This window comes from Diadema antillarum, unplaced genomic scaffold, assembly GCF_040938485.1.
Source record: "Diadema antillarum isolate AM-2024a unplaced genomic scaffold, OU_Dant_1.0 scf00000025, whole genome shotgun sequence".
NCBI classification, from domain to species: domain Eukaryota; kingdom Metazoa; phylum Echinodermata; class Echinoidea; order Diadematoida; family Diadematidae; genus Diadema; species Diadema antillarum.
This window is the reverse complement of record NW_027270914.1, coordinates 4710979-4737680: the sequence shown is the minus strand read 5'-3', so window position 1 is coordinate 4737680 and position 26702 is coordinate 4710979. Positions and strand designations below refer to the sequence as shown.

Sequence of the window (26702 nt, the reverse complement as noted above, 5' to 3'; positions counted from 1 at the left end):
ATGATGTCAAATAATGATTTTACAAGTATAGCTGCAAGCGTGTTTATATGCCTATAGTCAAGAATACCCCAAATGATTTTGATGTATTGGTGAAAACAACCTTCATATTTTCTGTTTGAATTCATTCCTGTTTTTTTTTTTTCTCGTAAGGGGGAATCCAGTTCATCTTGAATGACGTCAGATATTTCAAGGACAATGAAGTGATCACTGGGTACGTTCCAAGTTCTACCAGTGGCAGAAAACGGTTGTGAATTTGAGTTTAATTTGTCAAAAAACCACATCAGGTTATAGATATTTGATAAAATAACCTTTTCAACTTTTCTTGTCATGAAAAGGGACAGTCGATCCTCGAGTGACGTGACCGTTAAGCCATTTTTAGATTTTGTTTCAAACACCCTAGCAATGCGTGTTACTCGGTTCACTTCACTCGTAGTTTGTATGCCCTCAGTAATTTGGACGCCATTCAAGTACCACTCTATCTGTCTGATCCATAGATTTCCTGTGCAGAACAGACTGCCGTAAACGAGTCGTCGTGTTGAACAGAACTGGGAACTTCCAATGTAACACTCGTTGCAGCTGGGTGTAAGAGTAGAAAAATAGGGAGATAGAAATGCAGGCATAGACCGATAGATGGATAGAGCGAGCCAGAGAGAAAGATGGAGATAGAGAAAGTGAGAATCGAGAGAGAGAGATAGAGAGAGAAGGGAGAGATGTAAGTCCAATATATCCTTAGTTTTTATTGGTATTGCTGTCATTACGACATCACAATATGCAGTGTACATTCTGTGTATAAAAAGCTTTTTGGACTGTATAGGACTTTGTTTTAACTTTTCACCGTCTATCTTCTTACCAGTCATCGAAAATGAGTGTTTCCTATGAACTCTGATTTGATATTAAAACGAAAGTTTACGGATTGCAGTTTCGTGAATAATGATTCAATGAATTCTGAATGATAGACACACAGCAATGATAGGCCTGAAAAGCAGCTACAATGAAAATAGTTTTTCTTTTGTGATGTTTCTTTTAATCCTGCCTTACCGCATACGTTGATTGCTATGAAAAGAGTCCACAGGTGCGCTAAATTCCCGTTGCCATTCATTGTGATAAACAGATCCTCGTCAACCGGAAGCCGATGAACCTATAGTTGGAGAAAGACATGAGAGTAAAAACTATAACAAGCTATGACAGAATATCATGAAAACTTATTTGGCGTTGTTTAAACGCATCTTCAAAGTGTTGAAGGAATCGTTCCATATGACTTTTTTTTAAATATTATTCAAGGAGCAAAGGGTCTGTCTATTTATTATATAATCATATATAATCATTATTTAATATACATCATATACAAACCTGTCTTTTTGGAAAATTATACTCTACTATCTGGACGATGAATTTGCAGACCACAGTTCTATGAAGTCCAGTCTGGAGTCGGACGGAAGAGTAGGTATGAGATTTATGAATTTCTTGTGTGCCCTATATGCAGTGTTGGGTGTGCCCACTTTCTTATCACACAACGGACGGAAAAATATCCTTCCGCGTGCGCGTCAGCGTCGAATGTCATAATTCAGTTTTAATAGGAAGAAGATTCGAGACTTGGGGATCATATTGCAGACATGATTTTTGAGAATGTAGTTTGTTTACACCATGTAAATAGTGTCACTTGACAAAGTAAAACAATGTTCTCCGATGAAGGAGAGAGGCTCGTGTAGCCTATCTATAGTCAACCTTTAATAATTAGTGGTTCATGACTTTGTCCCCCCTCCCAATAAAAACACAACCCAATACTAACTTTTGTATCCTCCTTCACTTAAAAGCAGACTACTTTGCGAGGGTCTAGGGTAATTACCCCGCGGGCAATTACCCCGGACCCTTCCTCTTGCCCTAATCCTAATCCTAATCCTGAACCTAATTCTAACCTTAACCCTAACTCCTAACCCTAACCCTATCCCTAACCCTAAACTTTACTCTCACCTTACCACTAACCAGTATTTAGCCGGGGGTAACTGGCCTCTGGGGGTAATTGCCCGGATATGACTTTGTGTAGCACAATGCATTATTCTCACTGATATTTGGTATTTATTCGGGTGCACGCATCTCTAAAGCATTCCTTTATATGATTCCAAACAGTGATACACGTGCAAAGCCGTTTTGATGTTGACAATTAATTTCCCTGGACTACTCATTGTCGCATTTTTTTTTTCTGATGATTTTTATATCTGTTTGTCCCCTCCCCTATCTCTGGATAACATTTATATGCATGCATGTTTACTATTCATTATGAAAAACAGTGTTCTCTCAAAATTACTGCGACACGCCAATATTTGCAATGTAGTAAAATTGATATTTATCTTATGTCGCATTTTTATATGCTGACGTTAGTCAGGCCTAACTCTTGGATTCACCATAATGGTTGTTTCTGATGTGATTTATACATTATTCATGAACGGAACCATAACAACATGCACATGAATTGTGTAATCTTATGATTACGTTGTGTTTGTAAAGGGAAACACTGGGACATTTCTGGCCGTAGTTTTCCAAAACACCCCAAATTTCATTAGGTAAATTAGTGTTTGAAATTTATGTTTGACTGAACATTATGAAACAGTGAGGAAACTACAATGTTTAACTTATTCCATTCCCTGCATTCACAGCAAAAAAAAAAATGATAACAATAAATATATATATATTTACATCTTTACCTCGCGGTATGTGTGTACGTTGTCACTGTTTGTTGAAAACGGAATAAACGATACGAAAATAACAATGTAATACGTAATGTGTCTTTCTTTACATAATGTAATAACACTTTCTATTTCTTTTTCTTTAAGACTTTCAGTATGCTTGATGTGGGATGAATGTGACATCGTGACCTACTTCCGCTTCTTAAACATGAGACACAAAATCATCTGAGAGCGTGTATCCGAAACTTTAATTTTGTCAAAGCATCGGGAAATTCAAGCCATGTTACTTCCTGGTTCTTAAATAAGCTTTGCGGCTAACTAATGATGACACTGGAACCAATCATGCGGTAATGTGACTCTGATTGAGACTTGGTGGAAAACGAATACGTTTTCTCCTGCTGAGTGTCCGTGACTGCTCTGCATAAATTAAGTATTTTATTGTATTGTATATATTCATTTCAGCACGGGATGAAAAACTTGCTTTCAGCTAAAGAGTTGGTTTTTAGCAACTCAGCATCTACAACTAACTAGATAGTTTAGAGAAACTGGGAGGTAAATGCTTTAAAGAGAGCGTACGAATTGCATTAATACAATATATTCGAAGCTGAAATATACCGATTGACCTTATTGAAGACATGAAATGTTAGACAAGTTTATTCTTTCATCACTTCTGTTTTCATTGTATATTGCATATCTATTAATTAGAGATAGATTCACGAACATGGCAAGAAAAAGGAAAACTACCACATTTTTTTTTTTCCAAATAACACAATCACATGTGTGTATTCATGGAGACCATTCCATTCTAGCTTTTATAATGCCAAGGTACTTTAACTGTAGCAGTCATTATTGTTCTTAACAGTTATTATACGGTCATTACTTACGCTTATTATAATCCAATCAAAATACTTTTCATCTTGCATTCAACAATGATATTACAATACATGTATTACAGTATCTGAATACTAAATACTTGAGGAGGGGAAGCTCAGGCAAGTCGATAATACATTACTATTCAACTAGACGGAGTGTAAGTACCATAAAAACTAACACCGCGAATATTGCACCATAATTCTATTTGTAATAGTCCAATTTAAATTCTAATTAATAACGGACATACGGATTTATAGATATAAGCTTAAAAACGTCTTTTTCTTTCCAGTAGGCCCTACATGTATTCTAGATGACAACATGTATCAAAAGAAGATTTGAAATAGTGATTTACACTGCTCCGCATGGTTGTGTAAACAAGTAAACATGGTCTAATCTCAAATTTCTTATTTTTTCATACATTTATTTTCTTCAGGCATTCATTTTATTTTCTACTGAATGCTTTTGCTATATGACCTTCTTTTCTCTCTTTCTTTTCTCTTTGCTCTGTGTGTGTGTGTGTGTGTGTGTGTGTGCACCCATGCTTGTTCAGGTGGATTTGCTTGCATGCAGTGTGTATAATCATTTATATGTGTGTGTGAGTGATTGTATTAACTTGTTTCCGGTGAACCTATACTCCAATAAGAATGTGATATTCTGTACACTTCTCCACACGTGTTCTAATAGTTCTTGTATCAGTAGAGAATGATTACAATGACGGTTAAGATTATTGTAACATAATATCTTGAAAGCTCTTTAAAGCCTGGGATATCTATAAACACATGTGATATCGTCATAAGGTCATGCTGGACTCTTCTGAAGACGCGTAAAAACACACGTTTGATGGAGATAATTCTACCGACTCAATATACGATCTATACATTAGACTACCATTATAATGTACATATTCGACAATATTACACAGCAACATTGATATGCTGAGTCTCTACAGGTAGTCACAGATCATTCTAGTCACCCATATCATAAATGTATGATTAACAATGATATCATGATAATTTCAGTTCGTTTTTTTTTTCTGAAGTACCTGCAGACAACTGTAAAGCAGAGTTTCGTCAGACTATGAAAAATTCACACCCATTGTATCATTTATTTTCAAACGAATTTAGATTTCTAAGAGATGTGAAGAATAATGACCTATGATTTACCCTTTCCATAGATGGAGTTCTAACTAGCTAAAATCATTCAAAAAAGGGAGAAAAATTCTTAATCACATATGGATACGCAGGTAAAAAGTTTTAGTCACGAGTACAATACTATACTCAACAAAGTTTAGCAAAGTTTCCCTTTTCGTTACCTTATTCGTATAATTATAAAATACATTTTGTATTGTATTGATTTGACCTTTACATTGTTTAAGCAGATGAATTGATATATGTGTCTCATTGTCTTATGTATTCTCATTTATTAATTGCACAAACGAGTATATTGAATTGAAATTGAATCATAAGTGTGAGCACCTGAGAAGTTCGATAACTGCTCGTATGGACGTGAGTTTGAGGTGCACACTGACCATGAGCCTTCGTGTGCGTTTAAAGGGAAGAAGTTTGAAAATGAAAGAATCATGGGATAGAACATGATGGTCCAAGATTACAGGGATAGGTTTGTATCATCGAAGGTTGGGATTTGGCTCAGTCGGTAGCGCGCATGCCTCCAGCCCTAAATGCATAACACTTTTTGATCCTAAATGTAATATCAACCCTAACTGCAATACATGTACATCTTAACCCTAAATATAGGACTAATATCGACCCTAAATGTAATACTGGAGACAATCCTAAATGTAATGCATGTCTACTCTGAATGTACTACCAGCCCCATACTTAATACATCTTAACCCTAAATTTAACAACCACCTTGACCATCTAAATGTAATATATCTTGACCCTAAATCTATTACAAAAATGTCGGAAACACTTTTCTTTAATTGCAGAGAGCTGGTTTATGTGTATACATGAATAATGCAGTTTCCGAGGTACATACTGTAAATCAACGATTTATAGACAGCCTTTACGTCATGAACGATTTGGTGTGTGCTGAAAATGAGACTCGGTGATAACGCATTGATCACATTTTAGTGGTATCTATATGAAATTAAACTTACGAACACACTATTCAAACTGCTGATATTTTCTATGATATGTATCAAAATAACCTCAGAGACAGGTGTATAGTGCCTCACGTTCCTTCTTCTGCAGTGAATTTCCTTTTCTTATTACAATGCATCATTCGTTTGTGCTCCAGATAATTTTGACGAGAATCAATCTTCTATAATTATGTCAGAGCTACGGAAACAAATTTCAACGATAGTTCCAAGAGGCTTTCATTGTTTTCGGTTGTTATTATTGTCACTGATCTACGTATATTCATGATTTAAAATTTTCAATATGTTTACATCATTTCTATTCGATGGAATAAATAAGTTTTCATTTGCTTTTCATAATTTCAAAGTTTTGTGATGTTATCATTTTGCGGGTTTCTGTGGTCTCAGAAGTTTGTTGTCTGAATCATTGTTGACAGAAATCCTTTTTCGTAATACATCAAGAGACCAGATTTCTTTGCTTGTTTGTGATTTACGTGTATGTGAAGCGAAGACAGAGAAAGTGTGAGGGAGACGTAATTTGAGAGCTGGGATGAAAGAAAGATACCCAATTTCACCCAATGCTTTCTGTAATGAAAACTATTACTTTTCAGTAGTGTTTTAAATTGTTATTTATATTTTCATAGTGACAGCAAATGACTTAAACACAACATGGCGGGGCGGTGCAAGGACAGTTAATGTATTGGCAGCAAACAAAAAATTCATATATATATATATATATATATATATATATATATATATATAATATTCATATTCATATATTATATTTCATTTCCAAATATGCAAAACATTTTCATACACAAAATAACACAATATCAATACAATGTACCTACAAAGAAAAATACATGAAGGTAACAATACTACGCATCACAAAAGCAGATGAAATTGAATTAAAATTAAAACTTTAGGAAATGGAGGAGACATGCTGAAAAGCTAAGCTTGCATTTTGCAGTCTCCTCGTGGGCAAAATGACTATTTTCGTATATATACATATATATATATGTACATGTTTTTGCGTGCATCGTATATAAAGTCCATGTACAAAACATCGTTTTGTTCGTTTGATTAAAAAAAAAAAATGAAAATGAAGAACCGAACTGTGATGTGGTGGATTAATCGTGTAAGATTGTTTTTGTTTTGTTTTCTTTACTTTTCTACAAACATCATGAGAGGGCATGAATGTGTTTGTGTCTAGGTGTTTTACGTGTGTCGGAATTGGAAAGAGGGAGAGAGAAAGAAAGAGAGAGAGAGAGAGAGAGAGGTGATAAAAGAAACAGGGGAAGAGGAAAGAGACAAAAAAATAAAGTAGAAATAAAAGAAGAAGAAAGGTGTCCATATTTCTATAAGTCCATTGACAGTGCATTGTATTATCTCAGACGTCATTGTAAGCTTAAAGCTGATATCTGACATGAACAGAAATCAATGAGTGCTGTTACGTGTTGAGGTCTTTCATCGGGGCTCTTGTTTTTATTATCTATTTATCATTTATTATCATTATTATTATCTTTTTATCTATTTATTTATCTATTCTTTCATTTATTTATTCATTTATTTATTTATTTCATTTCATTTATTTATTTATTTATTATTATTATTATTATTTTTTTTTTTGGGGGGGGGTCTATCCTCCTATTTGAAATTATTCCAAGCCTTTACAATAAAAATGATATTTTGAAATTCTGACATTTCAACCGTCATAATATGATGCATGATATATCATGTCAAGAGCAACTAAATCAAGTAGAATCAAGACGTCTTTTATTGGCCTCTGATACCAATCACTTTACTGAAAAGCTCCAGAACAAACACACACACGCACACACACATACACACGCACACACACATACATTTTGAGCCTTGAAAGCATTTGAACTGATAAAAACGCATGTTCTTAACTTAACAACGCAGTAGTTGCGTTCATTCATGTTATTATGCTTCAGAGGTGTAAGTTAAGGAAATAAAATAGTATCTTAACAGAAAATTAGTTCGGAAATCGAAGTCCCCATAATCTGAAACGCCATAATGGACATATCTCAATACGCGTTGATAATCACGGGTCACACTGAAGCTCACAATATAAGACAAACGTTGATCAAATCCAAAAATGGTTACAGGGACAAGTAATTTAGCTTCACTTTAATCTATTAATCCACTTGTACACATGAAATCAGTATGACAAAATCAACACTGTATAACATCAAAATATATTATATTAGTAATGAAAAGAAAAAGACATAACTACGTGTATTAACACGAACATACAGAAAAGATGTTAATAACTAATTTGTTTGACTATGAGACTAGTAGTATAAAATATAGAAATAAAGAAAATGCCAATGTACAATGTTTTCATTGCGATGGATGATCAATAGAACAAACAAACAAACAAACAAACAAACAAACTAAAAGACAGATATTTTTTTTTTCTGATCTGCTTCATCTACGTCATAGGTAATATTAAACTCATACGCATTTCATTGTTTATTTTCGTATGCTGAACGTATTAAAACAAGTATTATGGCGCCGTGTTTCGATGTACAAATATAGAGCCTACTACGTCATGTATCAAAATCAAAATCTCAATTTCATTTCACTCTCTCTCTGAGTATAAATGTTGATTAACCAACAACCAATTGGTCAACTTGTAAACAGATTTAATCAGTTTTTAAAGTCTTGATATTCATAATTTAGCAATTTATGCTCAAGTGATATTTCTCTTATGATTACTTAACCTAGAGGATTTTGGTGAATTCATAATCTAATTTATTTCATGTTTACACAAACAGCTGTACAGGAGGAGCCCAAACTTACGTAATCAATTATTAGATTAGCCAAGAAATCAATTGATCAATCAGTCAATCAATTGTATCATGCCATCAATTACAAAATGAGTAATTACATGAATATATACAGAGTTAATAGCCGAATAAGTTGACGCAATAAGTGTTGATTTGAGGTACGTTGTATTTGTGATTAAAGCTGCTAAAAATAAGAAAATATGAGACATATTAAATCATATTCAAGAATATTCCTTGTTATGTAAAAAGTGAAATGTCACCGGAGAAGTTTTATTCCTTGAATCATTGTTTAAAATCAAGAAAAAAAAAAATACGCTTGACGTACTTTGCGATCAAAACTCTTCAATGTATCAGACAGCCGTCATGGGATCCATGTCCACTTGTAGACCTCAATCCTGTTAAACTAACGACCCGAGAGGGCGCTATCCGCAGTCACAATAACGCACCGTAACAACGCCGTGAATGAGAACCCCTTGAAAGTCTAAAAAAGTAAAGAAATCCGGATAGTCACGATTGTTAACCAGATATCTATATAACTGAATAAGACAGACGATCCATTATTGGATATATGATTGTATAAACTTATACTAATATTATCAGTCTTGGTTATGACACTCACTAAACAAACGCAGGTCTCATACAATGCAGAACAGAGGATGGTGTACCTGTAACATTATCCCAGTGAGACCCAATATGAATTTTGATTAATCAACGATTTCAAAACAACTTTAGAAAGAAGATACATACACTTAATTTTGTATGACTATGACCATTTCTTAGATTTAAGAATAACGCTGTTTTGGTGTCGACGCCATCATGGGATATAATAATATGGTGTACATTAAATCTGACTGCATGAAATCCTTTTTGAGTACGAAGGTTGAAGATGTAAGTCTTCAAAATGTTTTGGTGGAAGTATCTAATACGGTCAACTACCTATACTCCAACCAAACGAATATCACACAAAGCATCGACAGGAAAAGAGAATATCAAAATGTTATAGCTGTAATAGAGAAGGGGTAAGCACAACTTTGATAACTAAGAGATGAAGGTTGGGATGTTCATTGTACCCGAGTATTCTGAATCATTACATTATCTTTTCATACGACACGCACATCTGACATTGTCTGATATTTCTGAGAAATAACTCATCCAGCAAGTAACACGAATTTCTTGTCTCCCGTTGTACAGGAAGACACACTGTTATGAATAACTTTATGTGATTGTTCCCGATTCCCGATAAAATGATAGTTTTCATTTATTAACAGTTATTGATTGATGAGAGTTAACAATTGCGTTGAAAATTAAAATAAAACAAAATGTTAAAGTTAAAGAACTCATAACTTATCTCTTGCAGTTCACGATTACTGCTGCTGGGGCTACTTCAGTAATTATACATTATGATAGGGCCTTTTCCGCTAAGAGATTGCTCTTTTCTTGTTTGACCACTTGTCTTTCAATGACTTCTGGTCATTACTCATACACGTTATTACCAAGTCCAATGGCAGGTACCAATTATTACTTTAAAAAAACCCAATTTTAAGGAGGTTGAGTTTACAGAGGACATTGCTCAATGATGTATGCACTTGGTAAGATGCCAACGTAAAATACCCTGTGCACGAATCTAGGAACTCATGCATCATAACAATACAGTTGTCTCCCGTCATAACCGGCAGTTTTCTTTCGTTGTAGGCCGCCTGATCTTATCGAAATTTCGTTATAACCGAACAAAATTAACAATAGAAAAAGTCATCTAGAGCTGACAATGTTGGGGCTTGAATTTTTACTTTGTCGTAAGCGTAACTTCGTTATAATTGTGTTCGTTACAACGGGAGTGCACTGTAGAGGTAACAGGTGCTCCCTCAGTGTTCTATCAGCAAATGATCAGGCAAACCTTGGAACCTGTAAAGACAGATCTGATGACTGATATGATTTCATTGTTGACCATCCATACACTGGATCTATGTAATGATGCAATGGCTTAATTTCCATTTAGATTTATACTTGGTGATGAATGATGTGACAGCGGGGTCTCGATAATGATAATGGCATCTAATAAAGCAAGATGGCTGATTAATGATTAATAGCAAAGTCTGTTTTCCTCCAAATTTCTCTAAATCTTAAATGGTGTGGCCAGTAAAATAACAATAAGTTGATGCCGTAATCGCCTCCAGCGACCAACACTTTGCACCGAATATTTGCTGTAATTTATACGTGATTCTTCTTTGTTGGACGAACTCACCTAATTCAGGTATGAAGTTCTTTTCTTCAAGACTACCATGGCACCTGTTACCATCGACAGGACAAAAATGACGACGAGCAGGGAATAGGTGGTGGACGACCGCTGGAGGGCGCCCTGGCGGTAACCTGCTGTCGGACCAGCTTTAGTGAAACAACAATATCATAATGGGAAATTGTCTCGAATGCACTGTTGCAGATAACATCAATTCAATAATGCAATTTAATTCATCGAGGCCGTAGGAGAGTAAAGGGAATAATTATCTTTTATTGTTATATCATTGCCCCATCAAGCACTATATCTGATATATTAATGAGTGGGAAGGGATGCTCAGAATCAGCCATTCACAAATAATTCTATTTGCTCCATAAAGAGAGCAAGTGAACTTTATTCTTACTTAGATAATATATGACACATTATAATGTTTAACTTGGCAACGTCATCCATTGACTAAATTATGGGACACTGACAATATTTTACATCCTAGGTTAATCATACTGACGTTTATATTATATTGCAGACGATGGAAGAAAAAAATTATGTGAAAAAAATCTGAAGCTACAGGAAGGGGCAAAGATGAAATCAAGAGTATAAACAGAGTCTACAAATAATTCACTATCATAATTACATATCAATCCAATCTCTGGAAGAACAATCTGAAATCAGGAAAACCAAAACGTGACACTTAAATGACTTCATAAATGTTCAAAATGCATCTTTTTATTATTATCGTTATTATGCTGGCTTATTGTAGATGTGTGCCCACGTCGTCAATGCATACATGACATATTGTGCTTCGTGTGCATTGTGTATATTTGACAACTGTTCCTGTTATAAGAAAGTCTTCTCGATATCTACCTTGGACAGAATCCCCGATCGGACAGTATTCACGCCGGACAGATGTCGTTCCGAGTCCGTTGGTAGCAGCACAGGTGACATTGATGCAACGTTGTGGGCGCGCTCTAAGGATCGCCGATGCGCAGCTAGACGTGGATATGTTGGTGTTGTCCGCTCCTATAGTGTACGTGTGGAGGTGAGGGTAAGGCTGGTTGTCCAGTGTAACGTGACATGTAATGACAAGCGCTACCTGGTCATCTCTCTTCTTGATTTCTACGACCTCGATGGTTAGAATGTGGTCTGGCGGGGGTCTTGACTTTGTTGCTGTTAAAAAAAAATGAAAGCAATGTTTTGAAGAGCTGTTAAAAAGGTGCTTCATATGTATTCATTTTTGGAAGTCATGCACAGTCATCTCTTCAAAAATTGTAATTCTTGTGTGAAAAGGGCGAAGCCAGGCAATTGAAAATGAGTTTTGTTCCAAAATGTGCTGGATCAATTTCTGTTTAGCTACAAAAGGTGCTAAATCCAGCAGGATCCAATCAAAAAGGCCATGCTTGATCGCACTATGACCCCAGAGTAAAAAAGGCCAGGCTGGCAAGCTTTCCTGCCTATAGCTTTTCAGGTGACACACATGTTAGTAGCTGTTAGCTGTGAAATTTCATTTCTATGAATAAAATATAATTTTATGCCCTACACTTTTTGAGAAGGGGAAAAAACGGGAGGACGTTAATTCAGAGATGTCACATCATCTAAAGAAAATACACGTTCTGACAGGAAGTGCTAGGTCGGTCCCTTCTTGACCTGCGCATGCGATGCGCAATGAAGGAAATTAACCCGTTCCCTTCAGGAACCACCTGGTGGCCTGCATAAGTCTATGGACATTTTAGAATTCAGTAAGGAACAGGTTAACAACAAGTATGTAAGGATGATGATAGAATCGTAAGCTTTGAACATGAATATTACCTGGACAGTAGTTTTCTCTGGTTACAGTCTTTCCGTATCCATTTATACCAGTACAAGAGATTTTGCAGTATGGGATTCAGTGTTGCTGAAGGTGTGGAACGTCTGCGGTTATAACGAACGTGTTGATTGGCGGGTACATCGGCTGGATTCACGTGGCATGAAATATTCAGTAGCGCCCTCACCGTCCTGCTCCAGAGTTTCGTACTGAATGGCTACGATGTCCCGTGGTGGTGCGTCTACGGGATGTCACAAACAGACATGCACATAACAAGCAAATAATTTCAAATTTAATTAAAGTTAGCATTCCTTTGAAGTGAATCAGTTTTCATAAAGCAAAGACGCAAAACGAAACTAGGGTAAGATTGAAGGATAATGAGATAAAATTTAATGGAGTGCGTTTGTTTTCTTTTTCATCTTAACGATCGTTTGTATTTCGTTGCATTGTATTCGGTTCATCGGCTTACAAAATAGGTTTGTTTTTTTTTTTCCATAGAATGAATATTCTCCCTGATGAGAACAATAATGTGTTCCGTCAAAAAGTATCTTTTTTATTGTTTGTTTGTTCTTTTTTTTTTTTTTTGGGGGGGGGGGGGGATGGGTTGAAAAGCGAAACGACCTAGTCGTCTCATCAACCCCATAGCAGCATTCCTGCGTGTAGTGAGGCGGCGACTTGTGTCAGCTTGCCCAGATGCCTTGTTCAAAGTTAAAAATTCTTCTCGGTGTACGTTTATGAATGTTATTCTCCTTCTTGATTTCATGTCTTAAACAAATAAATCCACATTTTCCATCATGAAGTCTAAGTTTCAAAACGAAGGTCCATTTGGAAGAATGAAAAAAAAAATGGCCTACCCATGCTTCAAAGATTTGAGATTCAATTAACATTGATAAGATATTCTGAATCATTAAATCACAATTTGAAACGGGACATTTCTATGTGAAAAACACACCTCACAGTGTGAAAATATTTTTACACTGTTAAAGAGACTGGGAACAGTACTGGTAAAGGTGAGTATTCATCTTGTAACATATTGTGAGATATTAACCACTCTTTGAAATGTGAAAGAGCATTCAATTCTAAGAGTAATCAAACGTTTATTTGATGAAAATCAGTTTTGAAATGACTGAGATATCTAAAAGCAAAGTAAAACAAAGAGCTTCTAATAAAAGTCGTGGCCTGCCAATTCTATCAGGATTGCCTTTTTGGACATCTCAGCCATTTCAAGACCAATTTTCATCAAATGAACGTTGAATTCTTCTTGAAATTACATGCTCTTTCATATTTCATAAGAGGTTTCTCAATATCTCACAGAAAAAAAAATGTTATAAACCTCAATCCTCACCTCAACAAGTACTGTACATTTCCATTAAATTCAAGCGTTTTTACATAACCGACTATGTGAACACATTGCGAACACACTGTGGGTCACTGTGCCTTTTCAGCAAGGACGAAAGTTAACAGTAGCTGACATGTGATAACTGTTCCTGGACATGTACACTTCAATGATGCCACAAACACCTTTCAATAAAATGTTCATTATCTAAAAGGAAGTTCATCATTTCACTAAGACCGGACAAAAATTCGAGAATAAAGCATTTTGTGCTGTGAACGCGATTTAAGCTGTATCAGTAATAATCAGGTTAAACTACTCGAAATGCTATAAAAGATGATGGCGGGTCATCTGTATAAGAAAGATTTGTGAGATTTGGTTGAAAGGTTACCTTGAGGACAGTAGAAAAGCCAGGACGAGGTTACACCGACGCCATTGGTTGCCTCACACGTGACATTGATACATTTATTAGGGCGTGGCGTGAGTACCGCCGAGCCAGAGCTAGAAGAGGACAGCGTGGTGTCGTCTGCTCCAATGGTGTAGGTGTGGATGTATGGGTAAGGCTGGTCGGTCACATTCACATGACACGTGATCAATAGATTGATCTCTTTGTTTTCTCCTCGTATTTCCATGTTGTCGATTTTTAGGATGCCATCTGTTGGGAGTTCAGACTCCTCGCATTCTTTCAAAGTAAAATAAGCCAAAATATAAGAGATTTGTTGCTGTTTCCTCGTTTTGTTGTTGTTATTTGTGGATCGTTGTCTCTTAACACGTATAAAGTCGAAGATGTAATAATGATATACGTATATATATACACGAGAGAAAAATGAGCCTTCTGGCAACTTTGGCAATATGACCTTTGCGTTTTTTTCTAACTTTCAATTCTTCAAAAAAAGGACATCTTCCGTGCATGGAAGTAGGGCATATTAGATATTGACTGAGAGCCTAGCATCTAACAAATTTAGGTCTGTAAAAAAAGTGGAATACTTTCCCCACATTATATTCCTATATGCCTTTCGTAATAACGCGTCACATATTTTGGAGGGGCGACCAACAAGACGCAAACATTCCATTCAGTGTTATCTCTTAATATTGCACCAATTACGTCTCATTCAAAGTACATTTCTTTCTCTCACTCTCTCATTAAGAATCAAAGGGCATCATAAGTCAGATTTCTGGAATATCTGTTACTCCATGTGTCGTGTACATGGTGTGTGGAAAATATTTTGCTAGTGTTTCTGTCATATTTAGTTGAAGACGTTAGATAAGAAAGAAGATAAATTTCCTCGAAACTGATAGTTTACCGCTGAGGTGCAGGGTCTACTGGAGGTATAAAATCCTAGCAACCTGATACATAATCTGAAATGATATGGTACAGCGAGAGTAATGACTAAAAATGACAAATTGCAAGCAGTGCGTATACCAAGAATTATGAAGCTATTGACTATCGAGCTGTAATCAATTTAGTGAAGAACGAGACCTCATTTACTTTTATATTGTCGTATTTGATTGTCACGGTAAATTTCTTAAATTTAAACACTGCTCTCCCAACGTGTCTCATATAGGACTCTGTTGCTATCTGAAATTGATCTTTTGTTCCTTCACGAGGTGCATAAAAAGTAAAGAATGTCTGTACAGCGAGAGATTTAATTGTTTGTGTGCTTTGAGTACTAATTGGTGTTGAAATCCCATAGCATTGTACGCGTTATACAACCTTAGCACACAGTGCAGGTTACTTGAAAACATTGTATTAAACACATACGCTCATATATTTTTATCCCCATCACTGCTAATGCAAATTTTGTATGGTACATGTGATGTGTGATGCGCTAGTTTAAGAACATAGAATCTTACGCTCTATACTTCACTTAGCTTTAATACAAAGTTTTTTATTCCTGGGATCTCTTTTAACCTAACAATGACGACATGTGATGTGCACTCACCATAACAGGCATAACAAATAATTGTTTTCCAACATTTGCTTTTGTGAGAGTGATCTGAATTTATTTGTATTGTTAAATAGATAGGCCATATCGGGAATAAAAAAGACTTGTATCTATTTGACAGTCGGTATTTCGCAAAACGTAGAACACGTTAAAGTGGAAAACACTGGATTGAGAACGAAAGACACAGTTAGGTTGCTTGTGATTCTGCTTGCTTTATTTTGATATACCACTGTTTGGCACACTGAAGTGACTGTTTGAAAGTATAATAGAGTAAGAAAATATCATTTATTTTCAAACTCACAAGGACTGGAAATGGATATCACACACCTTAACAAAATAATGCAGTTAACATGCCTCTGTAAGTATATGAATAGAGCGGAACGAACTTTTAGCAAAAAATTATTTACTAACACGGCTAAACTGATTTGTGAACTCAATATGTACACTGTATAACACACGTTTGAATAATTGTTTTATATGAATGAAAGAGTAATTGCATCGTAACACTATTGCAATTCTTCAGAAACTCCGCGAACCAAACCACTATTGTTTAACAAATACATCGTGGTACTCTCCCGTCCCCCCCCCAAAAAAAAACCCCTAAAAGGCTGCCGATAAGCACTTATTTTTGAGACATACTGTACATGTTTGTATAGCATATCATGCTCATCTCACATGTACTGACAATAATATAAACGAATATTCTAGACAAGAAAACCCTATGAAAGAGGTTGATGAACGAAGTAAACCAAAGTGAAGAATAGTTTCACGCAAGCTCCAACTTTTCGATGTTATTTTAGGACTGCAAATCTCCTGCTATGCCGTTTGAATTTCAAAGAGGAACTTAGGTAAAGAGGAACTTCAAAAAAAAAAATAAGAGGAGATGGAAGTCAAAACTTTACACTCATCCGTCTCTTACCGTCCGTAGAAATTGTAAATATTTCACTTTGGTCGAAGAGTGCAACCAGACATCAGGGCAAAGAATTTTCCACTTGAAATAAATGTGGCTGTTTAAAGGTCATAGAACAGGGATAGCAGCATGCCTAACGCTTCCTGTTATACTTTAATGGGAAAGTAAAACCATCGGGTGCCGTGTACTTTAAAATAATTTTCGTTTGACCTTAATGCCTGGAAATTATATGTTGGAGGCTAGAATTCAGCATTCATAATTCAACAGCAAATGATGAACCCGATTATCACCTGATTATGATGAGCACTCAGTCACGAAAGTGTACCTATATTTTTGTTACACAGACATTAGTTCATCATAATACACTTTGCAAGCACGGAGACTTTTCGGTACTATACACTATGCCCAGAACAGTATACCATACTACATTCATTGCAGGTACACTGTATTATGATTCTTATATCTATCATTATCATTATTAATGTAACTCTTATTATCAACTTTTTCGTTGTTATTGTTTTCATTGCTGTTCATATTGGTATTAAGATCTCATTCACAGAGTGTGGATGCAATAGAAGGTAATGATGACGTCATCTGCATTTTATGTTCCAAGTAATCTCTGGAAGAACCCGGTTACTAGTATCCTTTAGCATGCTTGCAGACATCTACGACTCCTATTCAGATTCTTTCGAGAGAGGTCTGAAGAACTGCATATTTCTACATAATATTATCCGTCTCTTATGATTGCCAGACTTGTCTGTATATAAACCATGGAACGAATGTATGTTAGCTTCATGATGTAACCATTTGTTACTCGTTACTGTACCGCTTAGACACCTTCTACTTCCTTCCCGTCATACCTGTCCGGCGGGGTGGCGGGCAGTATGTCCTCGTACTCTCCGTCCGCCCGTGGTCGTTGATACCCGTACAGTTCACCTGCACGCAGCTGGCTGGCCTCGGACTGACCATCGCAGTAGGTGAGTTGGAAGACGACATGACGCGACCATCCACCGTGATGTCGAACCAACTGATGGGCGGAGAAGGCTGGTCGCACGAGTTAATGCGACAAGTTATCTTCAGCCTTCCGGGCTCGTTACCGAGCACGATGTCTTCGAATTCCACGGAAATGATGCGTTCCGCCGGGCGACCTTTCAGATGGTAAATGGAATGTTGAGCTCCACGTTACACATGAAAAATAATATTTTTTTTTCTTGGTGTTGGGGTCTACATTTGATTAATCTATGTGACTTGTAACTATTGGTACAGTTATGGTAAAACATTGAACGCACTTTTTGGATTGACCTTGAGACCCTGCAAAGGTATCTATGTAAGGAAGTTATAAGGAAATAAGGAAATGAAGAAATTCTATTAATTTTTTTTTTCTGCAAAACAGTTCTTGCATACAGTTGATATGAATATGCAAATGAGTGAGCTAACCATGTCATATCCTCACATACTTCCGTTGTTTGGGTACAAAAAAGGGACGAAAATTCAATGCTTCTGTCATTGAAGTTTGAAACATGATTTTATTCCTGGTTGAATAACTTTAGAATAGTGATCAGTTAGATATACGAGGATTTAAGCCTCGGACATAATTGCGTTTGAATTAGATACTGGATATTTCAAAGTTTCGTATACAAACTATTTGGCAAGTTGTGAGGGTATGACATACACACTTTGTCATCTGCATATTCATATTGACTGTTCCCCCCCCCCCCCAAAAAAAAAAAAATAGCTAAAACCTCAAAATGTCATATTATAAATCATTATTTTTCATCCGATTTCGATCAAAATTGTGCCGTTGAACTCGTAGTGGTTTGCTCTTTCTTATCAGACTAATCTATAATTGGGCTGAATTTCCTCTGCAATATTCCGTAGTGAACGTTGCTGTTATGACTAAATCAATTCTACTGACTTCTACGAAGGGATCATCAGGTTGTATGGTTTCCATGTAAGATTCCATGCACCACACTGCTTGAAAATAGATAGCCGGGGTCAAACCAAAAATATAATTTTACTTGAAATGCGAAGCACTGGCGTAGCCAGGGGGGGGGGGGGGGCGATGGGGGCGATCGCCCCCCCTAAGATTTGGACCGGGGATTTGGGAGGCGGAAAAAAAAAATGCGTGTATACTGTATATGCATGCACATGAAGCGGGTCTCCTTTGCAACCTTTCATCAAATAAGATATTTTTTGAATATTTCACTCAAAGTGTGCACCAGATCGTTGAATTTCAATTCAAAATATGCAAAATTTCTCGTGCTTGGGAGGGGATACCCCCTCCCAAACCCTCCCCCTCTGTGCCCCTTTCCCTAGCTTAGTACACTTTTAGATTTACAAAAAATTATGAATAATTCTGAGTGCACAAGACTTATCACTTACATTCCGAAAACTCAAGGTTCCTGTCATGTATAAGGGGAATTTCCCCTTTTAATCGACCCTTTCCTCCCTCAGCCCCCTCCCCCCAATCAGTTTTAACACTCGCCCACGCCTTCTCCCTGCTCCCCCGCCCCCTCCCCTTCCACCATGCATAGAAGTATAGACTGTGGCTATACCCAGATCGCTTTATTTCAATTCTAAAAACGCAAAAGCTCCGCGAGCGGGAGGAGGAATCCCCCTTCCTCTATATACCTCACTAGACCTTATACATACACACAGATGGTGCACATTCGGAATAAGAGCTAAATTCCGTGATTTTATCACTTCGATGAAAAAGTATTGCACCAAAAATTTGCAACAGATCGCTGAATTTCAGGTCTGAAAACGCAAAATCACCTTCGTGTGGGAGGGGATATGCCCCTATCTACACCCTCGTGTGCATGCTTTTTCTGTTTGACTGCTGAACAGACGGTATTCATGATATTCAGTGTAAGAATATTAATACAAGAAGATTATCTAAATGATACCATTTTATAGGCAAATTGTTCAATAATAATATACACTAAATTATACTGCAACTTTCAACAAGTGGGACTGTTTCATCACGTTAAAACACGCAAAAACATGCATCAAATTGCACCATTTGCAACATCAAAATGCAAAAAGTTCTCACCGTGGGAGGGGGTACACCCCCTCCCACACCCTCCCCTCCCCCCTCGCTCTCTCCGCTCTCTCGGGTTCAGTCGCGTTCATGATATTCAGTGAAAAAGAAGTAACACAAGAAGCGTATTTAAATGATAGCATTTTATAGGCATATTGTTCAATGATAATCTACATCAAAATATACTGCAACCTTAAACAAGTGGGACTGTTTCACGTCGATAAAACGCGCAAAAACATGCATCAAATTGCACCATTTGCAACATCGAAATGCAAAAAGTTCTCACCGTGGGAGGGGGGACACCCCCTCCCCTCCCCCCTCGCTCGCTCTGCTCGCTCGGGTTCAGTCGCGTTCATGATATTCAGTGAAAAGAATTGATACAAGAAGTGTATTTAAATTATACCATTATATAGGCAAATTGTTCAATAATAATATACATCAAAATATACTGCAACCTTAAACAAGTGGGACTGTTTCAACTCGTTAAAACACGCAAAAACATGCATCAAATTGCACCATTTGCAACATCAAAATGCAAAAAGCTCTCACCGTGGGAGGGGGGACACCCCCCTCCCACACCCTCCCCTCCCCCTTCACTCGCTCCACTCGCTCGGATTCAGTCGCGTTCATGATATTCAGTGAAAAGAATTAATACAAGAAGTGTATTTAACGTATACCATTTTATAGGCAAATTGTTCAATAATAATCTACACTAAAATATAATGCTACCTTAAACAAGTGGGACTGTTTCACGTCGATAAAACACGCAAAAACATGCATCAAATTGCACCATTTGCAACATCAAAATGCAAAAAGCTCTCACGTGGGAGGGGGGACACCCCCCTCCCACACCCTCCCCTCCCCCTTCACTCGCTCCACTCGCTCGGATTCAGTCGCGTTCATGATATTCAGTGAAAAGAATTAATACAAGAAGTGTATTTAACGTATACCATTTTATAGGCAAATTGTTCAATAATAATCTACACTAAAATATAATGCTACCTTAAACAAGTGGGACTGTTTCACGTCGATAAAACGCGCAAAAACATGCATCTAATTGCACCATTTGCAACATCAAAATGCAAAAAGTTCTTACCGTGGGAGGGGGACACCCCCTCCCACACCCTCCCCTCCCCCCTCGCTCGCTACGCTCGCTCGGGTTCAGTCGCGTTCATGATATTCAGTGAAAAGAAGTAATACAAGAAGTGTATTTAAATTATACCATATTATAGGCATATTATTCAATGATAATCTACATCAAAATATACTGCAACCTTAAACAAGTGGGACTGTTTCAACTCGTTAAAACACGCAAAAACTTGCATCAAATTGCACCATTTGCAACATCAAAATGCAAAAGGTTCTCACCGTGGGAGGGGGGACACCCCCCTCCCACACCCTCCCCTCCCCCTTCACTCGCTCCGCTCTCTCGGGTTCAGTCGCGTTCATGATATTCAGTGAAAAAGAGTTAATACAAGAAGTGTATTTAACTGATAGCATTTTATAGGCAAATTGTTCAATAATTATCTACATCAAAATAAACTGCTACCTTAAACAAGTGGGATTGTTTCACGTCGATATAACGCGCAAAAACATGCATCAAATTGCACCATTTACAACATCAAAATGCAAAAAGTTCTTACCGTGGGAGGGGGGACACCACCCTCCCACACCCTCCCCCCCTCGCTCGCTCCGCTCGCTCGGGCTCGGTCGCTTCGCTCCCTCGCAGACTAACCGCCCCCCCCTAAGATGAAATCCTGGCTACGCCGTTGATGCGAAGAAATATCTCATACCAGTAGTTCGCTCTATTATTCACAACTTTAAAATGATGGTACAGTTTCGGTTGAGGTGGGGCTTCAGGTATCCACTACTTAATGATTTTGTTGTTGTTGAGATAATGAGGAATCTCTTATGAAATGATGAAGAGCATGTAATTCTAAGAGGAATTCAAAGGTGAGACCCCCTTTTGTTCGAATCCCTTTGTTTTTGGATATCTCAGGCATTTCAGAACCAATATTCATCAAAACTTAGAATTCTTCTTAGACTTATATACTCTTTAATATTTCATACAGTGGTTTCTAAGTATCTCGCAAAAAGTTAAAAGCTGCGTGATCCTCACCTCAGCCAATAATATACAATTCCTTAAAATATTGAAATAAGAAGAACAACTTCTTTTCAATACTGCAAAAAACAAAAATTGCGCTTGTTGGCTTAAAGCACATGATCCTTGAAAATTCAAAGTCACGTGACCAATTAGTGCTTTGATAAAACCTGAAAGTTCCCACAATATTCATGAATATCTAACTAATTTATTAGCTTGTTTTAATGAAGTCAGCTTGTAAGGTACATACGGGGTTTGATTTCCTGATCATTATGACGTCATACTTACCGGAGACCTGTAAGGTTGTAGATCGCAGCAGTCCAAGCACGTGACACTGAAGGAGATCACCGTTGTTGGTGGCTGTAGGGGTGAAAGTCAACTCGCTTCTCATGTTGTAGTAGACATAGTTGGTAAGCCCATAGTTGAGACCCAGGGTTCTGGTGCCTTCGGCGTACAATCTTGCAGGAGCGCTGCTGTCCGCTGGGAAATATGAATACTCAAACGTCATGAATTACGAACAAAACATTACGAAAAACATTACGAAACAAGAAGAGTGTGCGATACTTCTGAAGACATACAGAAACCAATAATATATCGTGGAACAGATATCAATTTGATTTGAAAAAGAGCACTATTAATGCACGATTTAACAAGCTTTACTGCAAAGGGCTAGTATACTAACCACTCCCTGCGTCTATCGGCATGCATGATAACTTCTCATTCATGAGTATAGACTTACTTGGGCAGTGGCGTATCTAGGGGGGGGGGGGCAAGGGGGGCACGTGCCCCGGACGCCACTCCTTGGGGGCGCAAAAAACGAAAAAAAAAAAGCGAAGAAAAGAAAAAAAAACGAAGAAGAAGAAGAAAAAAAAAACGAAGAAGAAGAAGAAGAAGAAAAAAAAAACTCGCCCGGAAAGGGGGGGGGGGGGGGCAGAAAACCAAATCAAACAAGGTAAAAACAAAACGTGACGACGCGGACAAAATGACAATGTCTATTGTGTTCACACAGTCATGTCATCTAATATTTAGCAGGCAAAATGTTTCACTGAGCAGCGGCTGCAATTTCTTTCGTTCTGAAGGCGATCGCCGATTGGATCAAAAGAGGACGCTAACGGTTTCGAACATACGGGGGGGGGGGGCGCAAAAAAAATCAAAAAAGATAAGAACAAAACGTAATGATGACGCGGAAATATACAAATTTCGGCTTCACTTTGTTGGTATAAATCGTTATCTATAAGGTCGTCACTATATCTTGATTAGAATTGTAAGATTTAATAAGCAAATAATGACAAGAATTCCATGTTTTGTAAGCTGAAATACAAAAATTTTCGGCTCGCTCGCTGCGCTCGCTCGCCAAAATTTATATATATTATTATAAAAAAAGAGAGATAAGAACAAAACGTGATGATGACGCAGAAATATACAAATTTCGGCTCACTCGCGCGCACTAATTCAGAGTATTTTTTTAAAGTCCTCAGTTTGTTGGTATAAATTGTTATCTATAAGGCCGTCACTATATCTTGATTAGAATTGTAAGATTTAATAAGCAAAAAATGACTAGAATTCCATGTTTTGTAAGGTGAAATACAAAAATTTTCGGCTCGCTCTCTGCGCTCGCTCGCCAAAATTTATATATATATATATATATATATATATATATATAAAAGAGAGATAAGAATAAAACGTGATGATGACGCAGAAATATACAAATTTCGGCTCACTCGCGCGCACTAATTTAGAGTATTTTTTAAAGTCCTCAGTTTGTTGGTAAAAATCGTTATCTATAAGGCCGTCACTATATCTTGATTAGAATTGTAAGATTTAATAAGCAAAAAATGACAAAAATTCCATGTTTTGTAAGCTGAAATACAAAAATTTTGGGCTCGCTCGCTACGCTCGCTCGCCAAATTTTATATATATTATTATAAAAAAAGAGAGATAAGAACAAAACGTGATGATGACGCAGAAATATACAAACTTCGGCTCACTCGCGCGCACTAATTCAGAGTATTTTTTAAAGTCCTCAGTTTGTTGGTATAAATCGTTATCTATAAGGCCGTCACTATATCTTGATTAGAATTGTAAGATTTGATAAGCAAAAAATGGCAAGAATTCCATGTTTTGTAAGCTGAAATACAAAAAATTTCGGCTCGCTCGCTGCGCTCGCCCTTCAAAATTTATCAAAATTCGCTACATTTAAATCACCCTCAAAAGACCCCTTTTAAGTGCTTGAAAAAAGCATATCATGTAGACTTTGTTTAAAGTCCCTACCGGGATGGGGTTGGGGTTGAACACTTTTTCAGAAATTAGGGGCGCAATTTTCGCGCTTGCCCCGGGCGCCGTTTCCCCTAGATACGCCACTGTACTTGGGTGTGGCATTGACAACGAAATAATTAATTTGTGATATGTTTTAAGGTATGCACTATTCAGACAAATTGTGTTCCAATTCTTTTTCTTTTTCTTCTTCTTCTTCTTCTTCTTCTTGTTCTTCTTCTTCTTATTGTTATCATTATTATTATCATTATCATTACTATCGTTATCATTCCATTTTTTTTTCATGGGGAGGCGGATATTAGTGGAAGCAAGAAAATGAACAAATATCAGGATGAGAAGTTCTGTTTTTTTCATCTAACCATGATCAAACAATTCCGTTATTATGTGAGAACCTAGAATGACTAAGTCAGCATCGAATCGTATTTTAGGTAGCTTCAAACAACATGCGTCAGAGTTACATCAGATGTTTATCAGTTTATGTCTTGTTTTGTGTTTGTTTTCAGCGAAATGCGTGTGTGTTTGTGTGTGTGTGTGTGTGTAAGTGTGTGTGTAGGGGGGGGGGGGTAGGAAGGTGATACAAACTTGCGACTTGCGACAAGCGCCGAAACTGAAATAGAGGGATGATTATAGTATTGGTTGAGGTGTGATTTCAACTTTTAAGTTTATGTGAGATGATTAGAAATTTATTTATGAAACGTTTTAGAGCATACAATTCTAAAGGAATTCAAAGTTTATTTATGAAAATCGTTTTAAATGGAGCAATATCAAAAACACAATAAAACAAACAGATCTAAATAAATGGTGGGTCCCTTCTTTAATTAGGATCGCTTTGTTTTGAATATCTCAGCCATTTCAATTTTTTATCGAAAAAACCCTGGACTCCTCTTGGAATTTATGCTCTTTCATATATTTAATGAGAATTTCCTTATCAGCCCCCAAAATTCATCAATAAGTGGTGGACACCTGAATCCCCATCTCAAACGAAACTGTGGCAGCACCATCCTTTTAAATGTGAATCTAATGATTCATTTGGGTAACTCACAATGACCTTTAGATTAAGTGAAAAGTTTATGTGGGTGACAACTTTGTACAATTCTTCGATCTTTAAATTGATACACAGTTAAAAACGATAATATTATAGATGCAATCAGGGAATTTGTAGAGATCGAGACCCTAATTACCTATATTCAGTTATCACATGAATACGTAAATAAGTTTACAATATGTGATTTGGGAGTGCTCTTTGGATCAGATCTCTTCGGTTCCATTATGGATTTTGGACGTTTGTCGTTGTTTAAAAAAAGTTGTTATTTCAAGGAATGCTATAGTATTGGTGGAGATTGGGTTTTTAACTTTTTGGGAGATACCAAGAAACCACTTAATGAATAATACAGCGCATACCATTCTAAGAGGATTTCAAAGTTTATTAGATGAAAATCGGCTCTGGAATGGGTGAAACATTAAAGAAACAAAGTAAAATAAAGCTATCCTAATAAAAGACGGTTCCCACCTGTTATTAGGATTGTTCTGTTTTGGCTATCACAGCCGTATGAAAACCAATTTTCATTGAATAAACGTTAAACCCCTCTGGGAATTATATGCTCTTTCATATTTCATAACAGATTGCTCATTATCTCACCAAAAAATGTTAGAAACCTGAAGTTAGGTTTCAAACAAAACTGTAACCTACATGGTTTAAATCTAGTGGGACATAGGGGCGAGGTTGGATCGGATGGATTCATTTGTTTGCTTACCTTGTCCTTGACAACGAACACCTACGTCATTGCCATGACCGCAACTGACCCAACTGGTGTCTGATCGACGAGAGAAACAACCCCACGGTAATCTCTGGCACTCCAAGAGGGAATTCTCGTTTCCCGTTGGGCAGTAAGTTTCGTCGTCAATCCAAATAGGTCCAGACCCTTGTCCGAAGTGGGCGTTGTGATGCACCGATGCCGCCGCCGTGTAACCAAGCTGCCTGCAAACGGCGTGTGCTTCCTTCATGTCCCATCCATCGTCACACACCGTGCCCCACTGACCGTCGCAGAATATCTCAACTCGTCCCTCGTGATCATCCGATCCTCCGACAAGACGCACTGAAAACAAGGAAACACAATACATGTATCAAACACAAATATAATTCAGTCAGCCCTGGTTCGACAGGTCTGTTGGAATTCTTAACGCTTTCTGTGTCAATGCGTCCAATGATAATGATAATGTTAATAAATAACATTTATTTAGCGCTTAATACTGATGTTTCTAAACGCATCATTCCGGGAAAAAAAGTATAATATTGTCCAATGAACACAAATTCCACGCACACAGCTATTAACATGGCACAAAAGAAGTTATGTTTTGTCATCTAGCATTGATTGTAGGTCACATCTATAGTAATAATGACAGTGGATAACCTAAGCGATTTATGACTACGTAATTAGGCCTAGAATATAACATTTAACAAACATTAGAATCTACCTATATTCCGTTACGGCGTTAGACACTGCACTGGGTCTACAAACACGTTAAATGTCAAATGATAAAAATTGCCCAGTATAGGCCATAACGTTAGACTTAAAGTTAGAATTGTTTTGTG

General features: G+C 37.1%; 1 protein-coding gene across 1 annotated transcript; it reads right to left on the bottom strand.

The window, feature by feature from the left end:
• Positions 1–475: 475 nt before the first annotated feature.
• Positions 476–26329, bottom strand: LOC139734198 (uncharacterized). The gene is made up of 9 exons (XM_071645008.1): positions 25864–26329; positions 22124–22315; positions 17555–17842; positions 14230–14520; positions 12648–12746; positions 11569–11871; positions 10765–10853; positions 1039–1138; positions 476–576 (listed from the first exon to the last, which is right to left on the bottom strand). Exons 1-9 carry the CDS (start codon positions 26228–26230, stop codon positions 476–478), a joined length of 1830 nt encoding a protein of 609 aa, XP_071501109.1. The 5' UTR covers positions 26231–26329.
• Positions 26330–26702: the final 373 nt, after the last annotated feature.